Source organism: Lissotriton vulgaris, chromosome 5 (assembly GCF_964263255.1).
Source record: "Lissotriton vulgaris chromosome 5, aLisVul1.2, whole genome shotgun sequence".
Classification (NCBI taxonomy): Eukaryota; Metazoa; Chordata; class Amphibia; order Caudata; family Salamandridae; genus Lissotriton; species Lissotriton vulgaris.
In genome coordinates this window covers 1,770,983,803-1,771,005,937 of record NC_141693.1, presented here as the reverse complement: position 1 = coordinate 1,771,005,937, position 22,135 = coordinate 1,770,983,803, and the positions used below count along the sequence as shown (strand labels likewise).

Genomic DNA, 22,135 nt, shown 5'->3' with positions numbered 1-22,135 from the left:
GGCAAACAACCTTATGGGATCCATTAGGTCACTCACATGCTTTGTGCTGGAGCTGAGTGGATTAAAGGCCTCTCTTCCCTCGCCTGTCAGGACATCCAAACAGGAATGTATCCTCTGACGTCGGGAACTGGTCCTCCAGTAACAAGAGTGGAATAAATCCCACAATGACTGCAAATTAGTTCCCAGTATATCTTGGTTCCCAACTCAGTCCTAGAGAATTGTATCCACTGCCTTACATGCTGCAGACGCCCAATCTCTTCTTTCTTTCAGTCATCTGCAATATCACAGTTGGAGTCCAAACATCCTCCCTCACAATCTTTCAAGTACCCCTTACACTTTACAGAGAGTGGCCATTCTTTCTCAGTGGGATGGCACTTTAAGAGTTGTACACTTTTCTTTGATGCTGTCGGGTTTCCTGCATGGGCGGACATTAGACCACATTCCTTCAGATGCAATACCTGTGACTCTACAGGACAGATAACTCGATCTAAAAGAGAAAATGTAACTGTGCACAAAACATTGTGCTTCACAGTGGTGGGAAAAGGATGAGGGCTAGGAGTGTGATGCAGGAACTCAGGTGGGAACCAGGAGAAAGCGGGATATGCTACATCACAGTTCTTTGGGTCGGTGGTATGCGTTCGGTTTACTCCTCAGGTTCCAATGTGGACATAGAATGCACATGTAACCATCAGCAGCATCCTAGTGTACACTTCTGAGGAGGGCCCTTGGCTCTCTAACTGCACCATCCTTGAAAATTCTATAGCCACAATCACTAATTCCTAATATGATGCTCAAAGCCTTTCCAGGTTCTTCAGGCTTTCTGCCAGTACCAGTTAATCAATGCACTGAGGCACGCGCTACGACTGCCACTTCTCGGCCTTAATAAAGACCCATTAGTTGGCCTAATTGCTGAAAGTCTCATACACCTTTCTCCTGCACCCCTTCACCACCATTCTGAGATGTGGCACTTCCTAGATGATATTCTTGTGAGCACCTACATGGATTCCATGTATTGCTGTGGTCGCAAGGTTCCAGACTGCATTTAACTTGGCATTCCAGTCTCCTGCTTCAAGTTGAGCATAATTACAGACTCCTATTCTGCCCCTTAGTTAGACAAAATCACAGACCCGGTGTTAGACTACATAGTTCATATTGTAGTATGGTGCAGAATAATACATTATTGGCCATATTATAAGTTTGGCGATCCTACCGTCATAGGACTGCGTCCGCCCCCACCAGCAGCCCACGGCACTGGCACTCTAAAGACCACCGTATTACGAGTGGACCACAGGGCCGGCAGTATGGATCTTGCAGCAGTGGGGAGTATTTCTCACAAATATATTGATGCCTGTGTGCACATTTCGACTGCAGATGTGTCTGATGCACATATATGCATGATATAAGTGGAAAAAACATATACCCATTACTAGGGTTCAGCCCATACGTGGGCAGTCCTGGCAATGTGGTATACGGTTCAAAACGGACTCCCCTGAAGATTGCCTCAAACAAGGTCATAATCCTTGACGTGAAGGTCCTGCTGTGAAGGGGGACCTGGAGAAAGGCATCCGCATTGGAATCTACCTAAAAGAAGGAGAAAGGGGTGAGTATGCACACCAAATCATTCCTCACCACCACCCAGAAGCAGGCAGTTGGATCGCCATGATTCACTCTGTGAACAGGCAACTCATAATACGCTCGGCGATGCAGCTCCCCTGTACTGCCCTATGGTGGCTGCCTTTCCCTGACCGCGAACCCGGCTGTCAGCGGTCTGCTGGCAGTCACGGCGGTCTTCCCTAAGCTGATCCGCCCAACTCGTAATATGGCAGTCGTCCCACTAAGCTCACCACGCTCGGTCCAACAGACTGTCAAACTTGTAATAAGGCCTTAAGACTCATTGATATAAAAAAAGTGCACAAGGGCTCGTTCAGACACCGATTCCTCAGTCTCTTTGAGTGTGGTTGTTTGACGTGGGATTTGGTGTGGTTGGAGATATTTAGCTATGCTCCGGGGTTAGGCTACAGGACCCTCACAATGATGTTAGGGATTCACAATGAATCCTTTGGATCTAGACAGCATGAGGGACAGTCGCTGAGTTCAGGGCTCAAGAAACCAAATGCGTGGGCCATAGATGATCACTGCCACATTGAAAGCCTGATGCACTTCCAGATGAAGGTTCTTCCATATCCCACATTAGCAATGTCTCCCTCCAAGGGAAAGGTTATTCTGGCACCCCAAAAGTAGGGTAGACCTCCAGCATGTGCTCAGGTGTCACTGTGATGGTCAACGGGGAGCAATCGGATGACATGCTCCACACCTGGGTTCATTGTTCTCTTCCTGTGCAGATTCTATAAGTTTTACATTTCCGCTGTTCACTTTCCTAGTCTTACTTTCTGTGATCTCATCATTTGTGAAACAGGTATGCCCCTGCTCTGACAATAACTTGATATTGATGGTGGTCAGTGCAGTACCTCAAAGGAAACGTATGCGGCAATGCTGAATGGCTCTGAAATTGCTGCTAGTGCACCTGAGCTAGGCTGTGGCAAGGTGAGTGTGGGTGATTTCAACTCCTTTGATTCCTCCTCGTTGTTGTGTTCCTGGAGGTCAATGGTCACATGGTCTGGGACCATGAACTGTCAGTCACACATTGGGCACGTCAACCATCCGGCAATGATCAGGTACATGAGCTGACATAATGCACACAGGTATGACACCGTGACTTGATCTGGTTCCCATGTATAAGATGCCTTGTTGGATACGGCACTAATTCAACACATTTTAGACGATCATTTTGAAAATTCCCCTCCTTAGTACGGGTCAACCGTTAGTACAACAGAAAGTTTATTGGTAATCAAAAAAGAAAACATGCCACTGCCTACTTTGCAGTCCTATGATTGCAATAAAATCTTTCAATTTTCAAAAAAATTAACCATCACATTTGTTTTTTATTGACCAGATGATTCCCAGCTGGTAGGTGTACTTAGAACACATGTTGAAGCATCAGTCTTGTGCTTTTCTAGAATAACCACGATGACCTTGGCGAATCTTGGGAAATTCATTCATCTGATTAGAATGGCTTTAAAGGCAGCAAACGATCACAAACAAACCAGGGCCACCAGCGTGGCACAATACGGGGGTCAATGCAGGGTCCCCTCAAATGAGGGAAGAGCCATTATTCTATTCACCCGGTGCTGGCGGTCCGAGTGGGTGCAGCGGAGAGGGGATATAATACTTGAACAAAAACCTTTTTAACCAGCAGTCTTTATAGTTTTAATGTGATCATTTTTTTTACTCACCAGTTTTATTATTTCTTACTGTAATGATTTTAATTAATTGAACAGTTAATAAATTCATTCATTCACATGTTGAAACCAGTTTTACTGCACATCATAGGAAAATATTGTTCTTATTAGTACAAAGAAACAGTACTTTTAGCTTTCAATTACTTTAACTTGAAAACATTGATTAAATACATTAAATACACAAATATAACCAAAAATAAAAAATGATAAACAGATAGTAAAAATAAAGCCATGGCACAGCTCTGGCAGTGAAGTGCACTTCTTTTTAGGTGGGTTTGCACATGTGATGGGGAAAATGTCACTCACAGAGCAGGAGAGCCAATCGCTGAAAGGGGCTGCCCATTGCACCATGCCATTTTCTGTGGTGGGTGGAAGCAAAATGTGAACCACTGTTGAACAGACCACTGGATGAAGAGGTCTGACCAAAGCCCCTCTGTGTATTTATACTTGTATGTATTTGTAGTTTTTTATTTATGTTTTTTTATCACATGAGGTTGGTGAGATAGCTAAAACTGTATCTAGTGCAGATCTAAAAAGGAGACATCAAAAATTCAAGGCTGCTGTTGCAATGTACACATGAGGCCATGTATAGGAGAAATAAAAAAGAAGTTGTATTTATTCTTTGTAATTCGATGTTTTATTTTATTTAAAAGTTTTATAAAAGCACATGTGAATAAGGAAAATCAATAAAAGAACTCATGTAGAATAGACAGAATCACAACTAAATTGTAAAACAGATTGCAGGCAGGAGGCAATCACCAAAAGCACAGACAACAAAGCAATATCTGCACGCCCTTACTAAAGAAGATCAAAGACATCTCAATTGAAGGGTACAAGTAAGATCATTCCTACACTGCTCAGCCCCGCCGGTACATGGTTGGTTGAGTGTTTTCACTTTTTTTAAAATAATGAAGTCTGAATCTTCACTCTAAAGCAAGTGCCACTTCTAGTCAATCCCAGTCCGCCTTTCTATTCACATATTTTCCTTTTTAAATGCACCCTTTAGCTAAAAGAGCCCATTATCGTGAAACCAGCAAATAAAGCCCTTGCACTTTAAAACTTGAACCATTGGAATTATTTTCACTTCTTTTAAAGTTGCCCTCCCCCAGACATCCATCAGTTTTTAGACTGTGTACAAGCGTGAGACTGATAGATGATTTTCTGCAAAATGTGGAATTTACAGAAAAAGGTCTCTTTGTTAGCATGTACCACCTAATTGCATATCACATTAAGGTGGATTTGTGTTAAGTAAGTACTTAAAGGGGCATTGGAGAGTAAGTGTGATAGGAAGGTTATGCACCCAAATATCACCAAAAAACATAAAAGTATTTCTTGTCTTCCATCCTCTGGTTTTCTTTTAGAAAGATTGTTGAGAGGGGTAGGTTCTACTAGACACCAGTGCCTTCTATCTCCAGGGGTTTTTTCCATACTTTAGTGTTTCACATAGATATACGAAGTCCTGCCAACAGAGAAAAAGGTAAAGTAACATCAGAGAAAAAGTCAAAGAAGCATTTGTCCTCCCATCCCTGTGTAATCATCAACCCTGCCCCTGGGACGGATCCACTCCCCTTGACAGCATAATTGGATCCTCCTTTTAAATAAATGGGGTTTTTGGATGAGCCATAGAATAGAAGGATCCAAACTAGCTGCTACAAGCAAGGCTACACACACACAAGCAAGGCCACACACCCACAAGCAGGGCCACACGCCCACGGCAAGGCAACACACCCACAAGCAAGGCCACACACCCACAAGCAGGGCCACACGCCCACAAGCAAGGCCACATGCCCACAAGCAAGGCTATACACACACAAGCAAGGTCACATGCCCACGAGCAAGGCCACACACCCACAAGCAAGGCCACACGCCCATAAGTAAGGTCATATGCCCACAAGCAAGGCCACACACCCACAATCAAGGCAACACGCCCACAAGCAGGGCCATACGCCCACACGCAAGGGATACACTCACGAGCAAGGGCACACAGGCAAGGCCACAGGCCCACAAGCAAGGCAACACACCCACAAGCAAGGCCATACACCCACAAACAAGGTCACAAACCCATAAGCAAGACCACAAACTCACAAGCAAGAGCACATGTCCACAATCAAGGCCACACACTCACAAGCAAGGCCACACACCCACAAGCAAGGTCACACACCCACAATCAAAGCCGGACACTCACAAGCAAGGCCACATGCCCACAAGCAAGGCCACGCTCCCCTACACTCATCCCTGAATTTCCCAATAGTGATGCTCTCTCTATGCAGCAATCCATACTCCTAGTGCACCCTCCTGTGACCAACACCTGGAGTCCCTGGTGATTGCTGATTCGATCATCACGGTCTGAGGCTCAAAAACGCTGGGTAAGGAGAAGGAGGGAATGTCTGCCCCAGAATGAGACATGATTTGCATTGAGATAATCTTGTGAGTGCGGAATAACAAATGTTAGGGTCCTTCAGGCATACATGGGACCAGGAACAGGGCACCCCTGTCTGCACCAACAGCGCCCTTCATCAACAATAGAAGGATAAGAGGGTTTTATAAGGTGAGGTGGACTTACTGTCCAGGAGGTGGAAGAAGGGCAGGCAAGAGATGGGGCCTGCGGGAAACACTGAGACGATGAGAGGGACTTGCTGTGTGGAAAGTTGCGAGATCGCTTTCACGAGTCCTGGACCTGCGTGGAGTGCTCTTCAGCTGCGGAGACTGCTCACATGTCTGTTCCCTTTTGCTTAGCTAGGAACCTCGTCAGATGACAGGCCACCCTCTGATGAGTATTTCTAATATTGTGAGAGTAGAATTTGTGCTGGACATCTGGTTTTGTAGATGTAGGAGCGTAAAGCACCCCATATCCAGAGATTAGGGCTCTTAACAGGGGTTTCTTGCAGGGGCGGCTAAGCGTGACAGTAGCTACTAATCTGCTGCTGCTTGGGATCCCTCTGGTCTGAGTTGCAATCAAAATGATTTTTCCAATGTGACGCCTCATCTTTAAAAAGTAAAGCATTGCTTTAGATTTGAGCATTTTAGTAGTGGGGGGTTTATGTGTGTAGTACGTTACAGTTTACTGACATGCTAAAATGGTATTTTGTTTTTTCTTTTTTTTTAAAATAAATACATAAATAAACGTGCATCATACATAGGTTAAGAAGGATTTTCCTGCTGTCGACCCAAGATCCAGAAACCCATCCTGGCACAGATCCAACACGTTCTAACTTTTCCTCCCTAATGAACTAAAGCTCATTTGTCCGATGTTCATTCTGTTAGAAGTATGCAAATCAGCTGTGCCTTGGACAGTACACAAAGAGGCCCCGTGCCTCCAGTGAGATGCACTTGCTTCCCCTGCCCTTCTCTGTGAATCTTTGACTTACAGCAAAGTTTGCACATCTTAAGAAACCCATACATAAACACGAGTCAAAGGTTGTGTGATGCCTATACTTTTTTTAGACCACTGCTAACCAGTGCTCATACTGTGTGTATCATTTAATATTGTACCTCTAAAAACATAGTATACATACATACATACATGCAAATAGATGGAAATTCCAAATGATAACTGCAAAGGCCTAGAGCTACGGCTTACTGTATACCAAACACAGAGATTTTTTAATGTTCCACATTAATACAATTGAAGGAATGTAGCCTATGTTAAATTAAGGATTTTTTTTAATTCTCTTTAGTACTTACCTGTATATACTGTATTTAAATGTCATCCTGCAAAAAGAACCAGAAAAAGAAAAAAGTCAGACTATACATCAGATGTTGAACACAATGGGTTTCTAATAATTGAAACATTTCTTGCACAGTCCTCTGTTTGGTGTAATGTTTCGAAAAAAAGAGATGCATCCAAAAATCTTCAAAAAAGAATCAGAAGCATGCTATTTGTATTTCTTCAATATCTTAAGATGCGCCATGGTGCGGGGTATTTACAACGTGACGCATCTGGGAGATGCGTCACGTTGTAAAGCCCTGCGCCAGAAGGAGGCGTACCTGCGCTGGGGGAGGCGTTCCGGCGCAGGAACGCCTCCCAAAAGTGGCTGAGTTAAATCTTCAAGATTTCACTCAGTCACTTTTGAGCCCATGCTGCGTCAAAACCCTGCGCCTGCTTGAAGCAGGCGTAAGGATTGACGCAGCATTGTATAGATGGGGCCCCCCAGAGCCTTGTTGGAGCTGCGTTGCGCTTGCGACGCAACTCCAGCGATGGGTCGGCTTTACGGCACAGATGCATCATGCATCTGTGCCGTTTTTGCCCCATGGTGCGGCGCATTGTAAATGCGGCGCATCCATGGTGGCGGAGCCGCGGCGCACAATTACTGCTGCATCCCTGCTGATATGCAGGGTTGCTCCACTTATTGTAAATCTGCCCCATAATTTCTTAATGCAGAGGTCTTCAAACTGTTTTGCTCTGAGCCCATTACCCAAACATTTTTTAAGTCGGTCCCCCTCCAAAACGTTATGGAAAGATTTGGGGGAGGAAGGAGTTTTTGTGGCTTATGAGATAATTTCAGGGGCCCGTTTCCAGTAGCTTATAATGAAGGATCCCAGTTTTCCTTTTTTCAGTTTTTTATAGCTAGATACACACAGAAATCAATGTGTTTTCAGCCTTTATTTATTGTTGGAAGTGGAAAAATACAGGAAATGTTGCTTCTTGTGAGTGACTCTCCATGCTTTCGCTCATGAATTGCAGGCCAACAGCTAAGCAGACTAACAGCATGGGGAGTTAAAAGACAGGATGAGATTTCCTTAAATACAGGCATATGTTAACATATATTTGAATATAATGTTAATATTTACATGTGGTGTAGTGTTTCATTATATTTGGCATCTTAATTTGCTAAAACGAGGCAGACGTCAAAGTTCAAAAACATGTTTTTTCAGTTAAATAAATGTGGGACTATACCATTTGATGGCTTCATTTATTACCAAAACACAACATAAATTTGAATAAATACCAATGAGATGGCCAAAAAAGAAACACAGATAAATACAGACAGAAAAGTTAAAAAATAAACACCATAAAACCAGAAGGCCAACTCATAATTAGGGCTCCCAGTTTTATGGTATCTATTTTTTTGACATTTCTGTCTGTATTTATCCATATTAATTTTTGGGTCATTTTATCTGTATTTATCCATATTTATTTTGTACTTAGTGTAAAGAAATGTAGCCCTAACAGGTATATTTCTACATATCGGGCAGCAGTCGGACAGTAATCCCTACTATGAAGGCGGTGCCTGCGCAGGCAGGGCAATAAGGATTACAATATCCATTTCCCACAGCCTTTTCAATGGTGGTCCCACCGCCATAGAAAGGCTGTCGGAAAGGGATTCTAGGTGCTTCTAGCAGGGCCGCCATCCCTTATGGGCCACCGCTATGTGGCCATGGGGGCACATGCAGCGTCCCCCCAAACATCCAGGCACCATATGGTGCCTGGTACACGGGGCATGGATGTTTGCAAACATGTCTTTCTCTTTTGCAGCTAAGCCACAATGGAAAACTGCATGTTTCCAATCACCTACATGGCGGTTGTATCATAATATGGTGGGTGGAACCGCCGACTACATGTTGGGTGGTCTCCATCCAGCAGCGATGGCGGTTGGACGCATGTCTGAAAACCATTGTAATGAGGCCCTAAATGTGAGACATATACAAGAGCAAACACATAAAAAATTGAGCTACACAAAAAAACACTACTTCCATTAATTGAGGTCCTGTGAGCCCCTCACACTCTTGAGTGACAATGAAACTGCACCTTCTGCACTAATGATAGCTGAGGTCATGAATAGCAGGTCATCCCCTCTCCCTCTTTCACTCCCTCACCATCACTCCTGGCCATCACTCCTGGCCATCACTCCAGACAGACTGTCTGTCCCTTTCAGAAAAAATTAGCTGCCACGTGTTGCCCACCTCTTTGCAGCAAGGATGCCCTCATCCCTAATGCTCTCCCCTTGTCTCTATTGTAAAGTAAGACAGTCATAATTCTAATGCAGTAGGCCCTTAACACGCCTGAACCACAGTGCCACTTCGCCTGCTTCACTAATGAGAGCTATTGCCTTGCAAAGCGGGAAGTCTTCTCTACCCCTTGTTAAAACCCTCCCAACATTCTTCTTCCTGCCATCTTTGTGAAGCCTAAAGCTAAGGTGTCTCCTCTTCTCCAATGTTTTCCTCTCTTCTGCCATTGGTCTGATGTGAAAACTACAATGTCAAAGTAGGGGTGCACTGAGCCCTAATGCAAGAAAGTAAAGAGTAAAGTAGCCTTAATAGGGGTTTAGTTGGACCCTAACACACCTGGGCCCCACTGGCAATACACCGGTGGCACTGTTTCAGCAGCACCAATGATATTTACTCCTCTACCCATTCCACTGGGCCAGTATTTTTAGGCCTGGGGCCCAAAGCAGACTGTCCGTCCCTTTGTGTACAAAAAAAGGTGAAAATACCCACATCCCCCTCCTCCCTCTAACCCCTTTGTGCTAGTAACACATCCCTTATAGGGATGCAGTGAACCCTTACACCATTGCCCCAGTGCCAATGCACCTACTGCACTAATGGTAGTGAAGGCTTTAAAAAAAAACATGAGCCCTCATTTTTCAACACCTTTTTCAGGGCTTTGCTCGGAAGAAGTAAGGAGCTGTTTCATTCATTCGAAAAAATTAGATCCTACATAACACCCCCTTCTTTGGGACATCTCTTTGACACTATCCATGGATTTTGATTATTTTCTTTTTCTTCTGGATCATTACCCAGAGGCCAAAGGAATTCAGATGACTAGGACTCCTAATTTGACCCTTTTGACCTCCTCTCATGCATATTCTCAATTCACCTGAAAGGACATCTGCTTGTAAGGAGAGGCCAAAACGTACAGGGTGTATGAGGACTACAGTGCCCATGTGTTTTTAATTTTATAAAAATAGTTTCCATATTTTTATTAAAAAACTACCATCTCTGAATTGTTAATTGGAGACCTAGGGGAGAGGATGAGATTTTATTAGAGGGTCTAAAGTGCTTTAATTTAAGGAGTCACTTGAAGCACCATGATGTCAAAGGTTTATTATTTATGAAAGGTAATATAAGATGGATTGAGTTGTGGAAAGTGTCCTTTCAATGGATTTATAAAAATTCCTGCACTAGGTACTGCCCAGCTAACTATTACTATCATATACAGGGATTCTGAAGTTATGCAATTCTGGAGCCGCAGCATTTTTAGAATGATTACAGTTTTGAAGCATATACCATATTATCTACCACCTCTTGCATAATCTGTAGATTTTAACAAACATAATTTTGTTTCTAGATCAAACAGGTCAAAAGTTACTAAAAACATGGTGACGTGTTTGCACACAGTAGAAGGCCCTTCGCAAAGGTTAACTGGTCATCCTTCAGTTGCTTATTTCTGCATTTGGTTGTTAAATTGGTACCAATGAGGTGAAATCTTTGCACAGACACTACTACAATGTGAAAGCATTATAAAGCAATGAAGTAGTACTAGCAAAAAATGTAAGTCATTATACATAATTTGCCTTTTCTTGCCACATCATTTAGTAAATCCTGCTGCATAATTTGGTGCTACCCTGTCGCATAATTCCAGTGGCCCTAATGCATATATACAATAAATCATTGTGTTGCAGCCTATCTTGTACTGTGTGTCTAATACAATTTAAAATAATGCGTTACATATCCACAGTACTCTCTGTTACAGGCTGGCACCTCATAGCACTCTCCCTACTGAAGTCACTATTCAGCCCTGCACCAAACAGGATTCAATTCTGTGACTCTGGTGTCACATACAGACATCTGCAGTAATGACATTAACCAATTGATGTTTCATAATGTGAACTAGTGCATTTCCCACCAATTAGTTTAATTTGCATTTAGTTTACACTTACGGTGTGTGCATTATTTCAAATGCTGTTGCTATAAACGTAAAAATGCAACAAAATACTAATAGAATATTTCATTATGTTTAGCCATGTCTTTGACTACGCCGCCACCACAGGGCTCAGGATCACAGTTGCCTTGCTTTATTATGCACTTCAACCTTCATGTGAATGAAGGCGGCCTGGAAACAGGTAAAATAAATGAAGTAGCGCTTACAAACTATCATCATTTACAATTATCTAATGAGGCATTGCGCTCTCCAGGAATGCTGCCACTGAGCCCTGGTAGGGGGAAATGGGGCATACCCAACAGATTGAAGGCCTCTGCTTTTGTAGACTGATGGCTGATGTGTACCTGGAGTTTGCCTCTAAAAACATTTGTTCGACAAACTCATACCACCAAGCCATTTGTATGCGCATTTCCTACTATGCCTATCCCTTATAAAATTGTAGTTAAATGTAATGGGTATCCTTATTATAAACCAAAAACAAACCCTTATATAACCTAAATGGAATTAAATTAAAAACATCATTTGAAACTCACCTTAATACTACGACTAACCCCACGCCTTAAGTAAAGTAATTCCAATCTTAATTAACAATTAACCCCAGCAAGAGATCTGGGTTAAATCGATCATTCTTTTGCTCACCATGCCACCCTGGTTCTACATTCCGTCCATCACTTGTATGTCTTTTGCTTTCTTGCCCCAAGTGTGCCAGGCATGCCCAGATGTGGGTACTGGGCTCACTGTGCCACTGGATACAAGCTATCCTGGCTGATGAGGGGTGAAATCCCGAAACCAGTCCTAGGGTGCTTGTTTCCAGTCCAGGGAAGACCTGGCTTGGCAATTCGGGCTGGACTGTACCCATGAGGCACAGGGTCCAGACTGATTTACATGTGGACAGGTCTAAACTGAGGTGGCATGGTCAACAAAAGAATGTTGAATTTAACCCAGATCTCTTGACTGGGAGGTGATTGTTTTGATTTGTTCTGCATTCAGTCCATCACTTGTATATCTTTTGATCTATGGTCAGTAAGCACTTTCAGCCCGATTCATCAAGCGAAATTGCGCTCGCAAAGGGCCAGATTCTGAGAATCTGGCCCTTTGCGAGTGCAATTTTTGCATTTGGGATTCATCATCCCAAATGCAAAAATCGCTATTAGCGAAATCACATATTTGCGAGGAATTGAATTTAAGGAATCTCTAATAGACATTCCTTAAATGCAATTCATCAACCAATTTGAAATTGCGAATTCGCAATATTTGGTCGCAATTTCCCACAAAGTCTGACTTCGTGGTAAATTGCGAAAAAAGAGAATAAAGCACTATAGTGCATTTTTTTCTTTTGCATGTTACACACACACATGTGGACATGTGTGTGCGAAACACCTGTTTAAATTTGCATTTAAAGGGGTGCCACAGGGTGTCCTTTGGACACCCCCGGCACCCTTGAAATCGCTATCTTATTTGCGATTAGCAAATTGCTAATTGCAAATAAGGAATACTCCCCATTCATTCCTATGGGCCTTTTGGCCCATAGGAATGAATGGGGAGTATTCCTTATTTGCGATTAGCAATTTGCTAATCGCAAATAAGGATTGTGTAGGAATCGCATCTTATTTTGCGATTCCTACATGAATCCCGTTTTGCGAGTCTGTAATAGCGATTCCTTATGAATCGCTATTAAAGACTCGCAAAACGGGTCTTTGATGAATCTGGCTGTTTATTTCCAAACTGGAAAACACATACTCCAATAACTTAAAAAGATAATTCATTAAAGCAATTTTGTACAAAAGTATTCTTTTTCTATATCTCTCAGTTGTCATAAAAAGCCATGTGTGAATCCAGGACTCCAGTATAAATTTTTTACACCTACATCCAGGTCGTCCAAGTCGTCCATCGTAGGAGGGGGGCCCTTTTCACCGGCTTTGTTGATAAGCTGTAAGCAAGGTGGAAACAATAGAGAATTCAGAAATGAAACAACCAACATAAAATTAAAAGTCTTAAGTAAGCAAGTTTCTTATTATGTGTATTGGCCAATGCAAAATAAGGGCAGGCAACCATGGCAACCATGTGTACGCAGAGGAAGTAAAACTTAGTGTATACAAAGTGAAATCACGTCATCCAATGCTGCATAACTGCGTGCTAGAGAGCCCAAAGATTTAGTTTGGCAGTCGATTTCTAAAGACTCTTTGAAAATGTGCAGAGGGAAATAATATGCTCTAGGTTATTCAGCACCAGGATAGGCCTATTGACATTGTCCTCTTTTTAGGTCTAGGTTTTGACAACGAACCTCTCAAATATACAGCGTAAAACATACATAGAGTGGGCTTTGGGTCAGCCACTTCCCTCCATTGGCTTTCTCCAATCACCTGTTTTTAGCCATTGGCTTGAGGCTTTGTCACTCACTACATTTGCTCAGCCATATGGAGCTTTCATCTCTCACCCAATGCTATTGACTGTTTAAATGTCTTCTGCCTCCAATCATGTGCCTGAATTGAACAGTACAAGTGACTACAAGAAACTTCTTTACAACTGTAGCCCTCTCTATAACTATGAACTATTTTTTTCTCTGGTTGGTCAATGTTTGTTAAAATCGGAGCCCATTTGTGAGCAGTGCTTCCAACATCAAATTCTATATTTTTCTAGTGCCTTGTATTTCATTGTTCTTTGGAATTAAAGGGTAGCATTCTGGCATGTGTCTAGAAAGTTGTTTAAATGCGTGCTGGACTGTGTGCCTGATGATGCTGAAACTCAAATGTGCCATCCAGGAGTTGGTGGCCGTTAACCAACTAGTGTGTTTTTTTAAAGATGATCCAGCGTGAACACTGGGGGGCATATTTACAATTACTGGCGCATCCCTGCAAATAAGCAGGGATGCGCCAGTAATTGTGCGCCATGCCTCCGCCCCCCATGATGCGCCGCATTTACAATGCGGCGCACCATGGGGCAAAAACGGCACAGATGCGTCACGCATCTGTGCCGTAAAGGTATCGCATTGCTGGAGTTCCGTTGCATGCGCGTCAAGCCTACTAATGCTGCGTCAAGCCTTACGCCTGCTTCAAGCAGGCGCAGGGTTTTGAGGTAGCATTGGCCTAAAAGTGACTGAGTGAAATATTGTAGATGTCAATCAGCCACTTTTAGGAGGCATTCCTGCGGCGGAACACCCCCCCTCCCCCGCACCAGAACGCCTCCTTAAGGCGCAGGGCTTTACAACGTGACGCATCTCCCAGATGTGTCACGTTGTAAATAGCCCGCACCATGGCGCATCTTTTGCACCGCCGCTGTGTCACAAAAGTGACGCAACAGTAGCGCAAAAGAGGTGCAAGGGGCTTGTAAATCTGCCCCTGGGTCTTTAGGCACCATAACAAATGCAGTCCTTTTATAGAAATCTCATGTTAGGGCATTTTTGCATAGCACAGATTATCTTAAGTATCTTAGTATTTTTGTCTATGATTATGTCATGGCACTTTACCCCATTTGAGGGTCCTCCAGAAATTGTATTAAACCTTTTTACCAAATTAATGTGTCTGTCTCTGCCCACTTCCCAGCTACTGTTCTTTGTCGTGATCTGTATGTTTACCGGATAGAATTGCTGTGTTCCTGATTGTTATGGATGTTGTCTTGGTGATGTGTACTTGCATTTCTTTTTTGGCTTATTGTCACTGCTCAAGGCTGTAAATCCGAACTGTACAATGACATATGAATCTGGCGGAAATTATAAGAATCATCACCTGGTCTCTCTTTAGTCACAGACTTACATGGTCTCCATCTTTACCGTTCCTGCTCAGAGTCAGAAATGACCAGGGGCCTGATCTAGACTTTGGCAGATGGGAGACTCTGTCGCAAACATGGCAACTGCCATAGGATATAATGTACTTGTAATACGGCGGACAGGATATCCGTCCCTCTTTGCTCAAAAAGCTTATATGGGCGCAAGATTTATAGTTCCTGCTCGCTACACTTGCTCTCTGCCATCTGTCCCATGCCATTTTTAATTAATTTATGATTCTTGTGTCCACCGAGTGTGTGCGCAGCGAATAAAATATGCTAGCTTAAATACAATATTTCCTAATATATTCCTGATCCTGCTTCTTCCAATATCAGATCAGAGAACAGAGAGTCATGCTCGGAGATTTCCTCTCCCCTGCCAAGTCATTGCAATGTGGGGTGCCACAGGGGTCGGCCCTGAGCCCGACCCTGTTCAACATCTACGTGGCCCCCCTTGCTAGACTAGTAAGATCGCAGGGGATGGAGGTGGTGTCTTACGCCGACGACACCCAGATCATGGTGTCGCTGGCCCACTCTGTCAGTACATCCGCATTCAGCTTTAGGTCATGCATGCAGCGTGTGACGGAGTGGATGATCCTTAACTCCCTAAAGCTGAATGGCGACAAGACAGAGGTCTTGGTCTTCGGTAAAGACCAACACATGTGGTCGAGCGAGTGGTGGCCTCCATCTCTCGGCACCTGCCCCACTCCCTCCCAATCGGCCAGAAACCTCGGCGTCATCTTTGACACTTCACTCTCTATGACGCTCCAAGTGAATAGGACCGTGGCCACTTGCTGGGGTGTCATCAAGATCTTAAAAAGAATTCACCACTATCTCTCCTTCCAGGCGCGCAAACAGATTGCGATTGCTCTTGTTGGCTCCAGGCTTGATTATTGTAACTCTCTTTATGTGGAGTCCAACAAGGGCCTTATCCATCGACTGCAAACTGTACAGAACGCCGCAGCGCGCTTCGTCCTGGCCCTTCCCATAGCATCATCTGCCACCATTGCTAGGAGAAATCTTCACTGGCATCCCCGTCCAGTTTAGAATCTCCTTTAAGCTCCTATGTCTTACATATAGAGCACTTGCGGCTGGCCCTGCGGGCGCACTTGGTACCCTGCTCACCCGCTATGTACCCACGAGATGCCTACGATCGGCCGGGCTACACCAATTGGTAGTGCCCCGCGCTAGGTTGAGCAGATGGGGAGCCAGAGCTTTTTCTGTTGCCGCTCCTCAGCTTTGGAACTCCCTTCCGGTGGAGATCAAAACCTTACCCTCCATCGACCTGTTTAAAAAGGCCCTTAAAACCTGGTACTTCATCAGAGCCTACCAATGAGAAACTGCTGTCTGACCTGGCTAGTTCCTTTATTTGATGTAGGCGCCTTGACGCCCATTGGGCTAAGTTAGCGCGGTATAAGACACAATTCATTCATTCATCTCTGAATCTGGTATGTTATGTTATGTTATGTTATTTATTCTTTTGTATAGCGCAACGGTTACTCAAAAAGAGTGTCCCGGCGCTTTAGGTAAGGCGGACAGATTTCAGAATAACACAACACAGATAAAAGAGGTTAAGAAATAAACAGAAAAAAGGCGGAGCGGTAGGGCTCACCTGCGGCAATGCTTACCTATTGTGCCGTGTTTATTCAGTGTGGCAGTTTTAATTTCTTGTGTCTAACACAAAAACTAATTTTCAGTAGCCGATGTTGCCAGGCACTGGCCTTAGGCTGTGTATTGTTGAGATCATGTTTGATGACGAATAATTTTCAGTGGAGTAGTTCTTTGAGTTTTCACATGGTTGTCAAATGCCTTGTGCTATGTCTGAAAGTACTTTTAGGGCCTTGTAGTTCTGTTTTTACATTTGTAAGTTTGGTAAGTAAATTCACATCACGCAAAGTATAATTGGATGAAAAGCCAGCATTTACTAAGTATGACACTCGTGCCAGGGACACCCTCCTCCCTCCCCCTCGGTTTTTAAATTCATTAGATTATTGAGTTACTTTCATCCTGGGGCGATCTAATATATGGAAAATAGTATGCAAAATCTAATTCCGGGTGTTTACCCAAAACTCCAAGGCAGAATGGAACCATTCAACGAATATAATGCCTTTTCCCAAATAAACAATTACTGTGTGCATTCCCGTTATATACCATCGGGTGTCGCTAGCGAACTTCGCAGCAAAAGACTCACAGTCAGAGACCTAACGAATGATTAGTCCCTTTATCTAAAGGTCATTTTGAATCTAGTTAAGTAAAAGGATTAGAGTTACCATGCCTGCTTTAGATAAAGAATGGTTTTAGCGCTTTGGCCATTCATTCACAAGAAACGCATGACTCGACACGCTTCAGAAATCGCTTTTTGCAAAAGACAGTGAGCTAAGGACATTCTGGCAATCGTTCACATGCAGGAATGGGCTTCATTTCGATTCTTGATTTCAGGGGGAGTATTTAAGGGTGTTACACCCCCCTAACAAATGTATTCTCAGATAAATAGGGTACAGGTGCTTTCGGTGGGGTTTCTTTATTTATTTATCTTGAAAGTTTTATATAGAGCGAACATGACCACCGAGGGTATCAGAGCACTTTGCATCGTAAGGGAATAATACAGACTATTCATCACAGGGGTATAAGCAGGGGTATAAGCATACAAAACAGAATTGTTTTTGAATGTCTCAATTGTTAGATGTCAGTCAGATTTCAGCAGGAATTTTTACATACACGCAGACAAAAACGCCCACACACTCTCAGTCTGTTTTAAAAGTCCTCAAAATATTGGTTATTTAACAAAATATTGTGTTTTCTTTCTTGTACTCCTACCAATCTGCATTCCTCTTCCTTCCCACTGTCCATTAAGCACCTCTCGTGCGCCCTGCTTGTCATATTATGTATTTAAACATTATATGGTAGACTGATTGTCTGAAGCCCACCCACCCCGGTCAATTTTACTGACCAAACTACGCCCCTGGTTCCATTGTCAGAAGAATGCGGTGCTCCATTTCTGGGTGTTTTTTCAAGAACAAGGCGCATTCTGTTGCAATAAGAAGGGGCTGAGGATATCAAAAGAGAAAGTGAAGGCCGTAACAATGGAAGGAGGACCTTCATTGCCTGGATTGGACTTTCAGATGTATGTGCTGCTGCTCTGTCTTTTACTTTTAAGCAGTCAGTTATGTGATGTTCTTGGCAAGAAACACATGAGTGTTGGCGTCCTAAATACCAAGACAGGATTGCAGACCAAACAATTAACAGGCGATGGATGTCAGTAGCCGACTCGGTCCCACATTATGAGTGCTTATGTGCATTCTGGAGTACCACAAAGGGGTCTGTCAGGATTAGGGTGGGGTGGTGGGCCCATTGTGCATTTTGGGATGTAGGCCCCATGGAAGGGAGTATTAACTCTATGGTAACTTTACTTAATAGATAAAACAATTGAAATTCTAACCCTGCTTTGTGCTCTGCCTTCCAACTGAGGCCCCAGTCATGCAAATATCTTGCTATATATGCAAATCATCCGCTGTTTAAAACAGGGGCATACAGCAATACTGGGCAGAGCCACCAAATACAAATAATAGTATTGACTAGTGGTCCTTTAAAGATGGCGACTGTGTATACACTGGACACATCATTTTCACAATTCAAAATGGCACCCATGAGGCTCTTGTTTCAGAGCGTTTCTAACCATTATGATAGATTATGTGTCTGAATAAAAGTATTTTGCCCAATCCAAGACGCACTTGAGAAGAAATCCTATTTAGGAGAGCTAGTTCTCATATCACTCCCTGTATAGCTGTAAGAAGCATTACAGACGCAGTAGATTGCCACCACAATGCCTCTTAGGCCATATTTACGCGTTGGCCGAATTTAAGGTGAGTAAAGTACTGGGTCCAAAAACACAGCTCTGACACGTGCCATGCATCATGGGCTAGTCTAACGCATTTTAATATCTTTCCCTACATCACCGCGCTTCTATGTAATGTTAAGCATACATAATAGCGCCTCTCTGAGTGCTCAAGGCGCTCTCCTATCAACACAGCAGCAGAGCCAGCCCAAGCCTGTGGCTGTGGCAGCTTCCGGGTGTAGTCAGAGAGCCGGTCTCTGGTCGGGGAGATATGAGCGCGAGATTGTCTTGGTTACAGCAGTAATCGCAGCCTGGGCAAGCTTGTTTTTAAAACTTCCTCAATTCACACAACACAACAGGAAATATCCCGAAAAGCCAAGTGACGGGCTTCTCTCCCACACCCTTCCTCTGCCTACTACAGATCAAAATGCCTCATCTGACACCGCCAGTGTCGAATTCCCCTTACCACTGATTCTCCCATAGCTTGGCATACTTCCTGCTTTCAACAAAGGTTGGTACTTGAAGGGTACAGGCACATTCTGCCTACATTCTAGCGGCACGCAGGAGATTACACCTTGAAGTACTTTTTGCAGACTTACCATTATCCCCTTACAAATCTCATGTGGGAACAGTGTGCAGATCTTTTTCTATTGAGTGGCATACAAAAGCGCGCTGCATTTTAATTTCAACTTTATTTTTTACAATGAAACTATGAATGCATGAATCGTTTACTGTTCAGTTAATTAAAACCTTAACAAAAACACGGCCAGTCTATGCCATGCATACAAGATAAAATAGTTAAAACATGAAATTTGCGGAAACATGGCCAACAGTCTACACAGGGGCAGCTCACCCGCTAAGGCGGAGGAGAGTCCCCCCATTGCTCCAAGAGCAGAGCAAAGTAAAAATAAAATGATAATAACAAATTGTTATAATTTTTCTATTATTATCTTATTTTTAGTCTGCCTTTAAGGTCCATGTTAGTTCGGGGCAGGGCTGAGCCATGTGACACCAGCAGAGGAAGGTCCGGTGGCTTCACCATAAGTGTGCCTAGCGGTTTTGCCGGCCGTCTTTGGCCGTCCAAACTGTCATGCGCACTGTGCATGTTCTCCACATGCTGTATTATGCAGCCTGGGTGGAAAACGTGCCCAGCCTCCCAGTTCCTCTCTGAGCGCCAAACCACAGCACTCAGACCAATCACAACGCTGCCATAATGCAGTGTCGTGATTGGTTGGGAGACTGGGTGGTTCCGTTCCAGAGAAGAGGACAGAGGAGAGGCAGTGGTGGCATTGGCGTTCGCAGGTAACTTGTTTTTATTCCTACCCTCCTACCCGCCACCGTACCCTACCAGCCACCCCTGAATTTACAAAGATAATAGAAAAAGTTAAAAACATCAAGCTCTGCTAAATAAGGATGTTTTAAAATACTTGAGGAAAAGTGCAAAAAGCAGCGGGACACAATGCCTTAATTTGGCAGGAACAAGTGTAGTTACCTCTTACCAAATTAAATGCAGAGGTTATCATCATAATATCTTCCTGTACTTTAAAATCATCCATCATTACAGTGAAACTATTGATCAATAGACATGGTAAGGGAGGTGTGTGTTGTCAAAACAGGACTGGCTGCTGTCACACATAACATGAAGTCACTTTGGCACTGTGCTTTCACACAAGGCCTAACAATAAAGATTTATTTTGCACTATTTGTAATACTTCCAGGCCACTTTGTAATACTTTTTTTTCAGTGAGAGCATCATAATGCGTTCTGGGAATGTGAAACTGGATGTAAGGAGAATCGCCCTTAGTTTATAATGTAATGTAATGACCCTTCCCTTTTAATGTGCATGGGACCAGGAGCGGATCAACGACCAAGCTGTCAAGTGTTTGTCAGATGTGTTGTCAGTCTAGTGTCCTCACCACCTGGCTGGGTCTGATGCTTCTGGGCTTGCAGTAGCCTAGAGAGATATTGCACTGATTACAGGGAGCCTGGAGTGAAACAGCAGGACTTCAAAAATCTTCAAAATCTTCAAAACTTCAAAATCTAGCACAGCATGGTGGATATCGATCATGGGCGGCTTCTTCATTGCTGAACGAAACGGATGCCATGACTTCCTAGACTGTGGCAACCACACTTCTCAAGAAAGTGGGAAGTCCATTAGAGGACTTCTGTCTGAGGTTCCCAATCCAATATATAGTAGAGTCTTTTCTTTTGATATCTGTTCCTGTTTTAAGTACATATAAAGGAAGCATTATAAATGATAGCTGTATCTCAGTGCCTCTCGGTTTCGGGTTTCTTGGCTCAGTCTTCATCGCTTTATACTATTTTTGTCCCTGATTTTGGCTTCTATCAGTTTAGATTGTATTAATCTTGATTCTACTCCTGGTCTTTCTTAATTATTTTCTCTTTCCTGATGTCAGGAGAAGTTTGGTGTCTTGCTGATTACTCCAGTGTTGCCTTTATCTTCAATCCAAGAACTACAAGATTGCCAAGATTTCTTTTTACCCTTTCTGCTTTTTTCCTCCAATGCAGGACCCTCATAAGCAAGCACGTGACAACTTTCATGTATATTATTCTGCAAAAAGTGACACCGTGGCTTTCTGGAGAACTCACACATTCCTCAGACAATCAAAGGGATGCTCAAAAGACTTTCTCTGCATCCAGTCCTCGATATAAAGGGTTATTTAAAGTGGCCCAGATATTGCACTGAAATATCACACATAAGAACACGGACAACATAGAAATGTTATACATACATAATCTGAAAACCTGGTGCCTCTGATATGGCCAATTCAATTGGTTTCTCCCGCCTAACTCTAGCTCCCTAAGTCCCCAGAATGAGGAATAACCTGTGAGACCCCGAATCAACAAGTCTTTCCCACAGGGTCTGACCAATTCCAGAACTCTTCTGCCCAGGGTTACCGCCTGCTCTGAACATGCCGAAAATGTGATTAGAGGACTCCTGCAGGTTACTGAGATGGTGGTGTGAGGTCGGAAGGACTACAATAAAATAACAACAAAATATACTATGTAGAGCCTTGAAAGAAAGTCACACATTTCAAAGGGGGTGCTCTTGACAGAAAATGCCAAAAGGTATGTTTAGTGTTGCATTTTTCCTGCAATAAATTCAGTATGTAAAACTCAAAGTAGTATGAGAGAACCAGCCTGCCAATAATAGGCCGTATTACGATGGCGGACGGACCTGCGCCCGTCCGCCACCCCAGAGGAGGAGGGACCGTCCGCAGGGGCAGCGGCGGTCCCTCCGTACAAATTAGGATGTGGCCGCCACCCTGGCGGTCACATCCTGTATGTTTAACATTGCGGCGGGTGCTGCATGAAGCAGCAACCGGCGCAATGTTA

The 22,135-nt window shown here is 43.6% G+C and overlaps 1 protein-coding gene across 1 annotated transcript in view; it reads right to left on the bottom strand.

Annotated features, from left to right (window-relative positions):
• Nucleotides 1-4,210: 4,210 nt before the first annotated feature.
• The window catches only part of PTGES3L (prostaglandin E synthase 3 like), a 75,771-nt gene continuing 57,846 nt past the window's right edge, over nt 4,211-22,135 (bottom strand). Inside the window, exons 6-8 of the mRNA XM_086924065.1 lie at nt 13,049-13,111; nt 6,984-7,010; nt 4,211-4,758 (exon numbers count right to left, since the gene is read on the bottom strand). Of these exons, the coding sequence (XP_086780191.1) occupies nt 6,999-7,010; nt 13,049-13,111 (75 nt within the window). The 3' untranslated portion in view covers nt 4,211-4,758; nt 6,984-6,998. The remainder of the gene's footprint in view (nt 4,759-6,983; nt 7,011-13,048; nt 13,112-22,135) is intronic.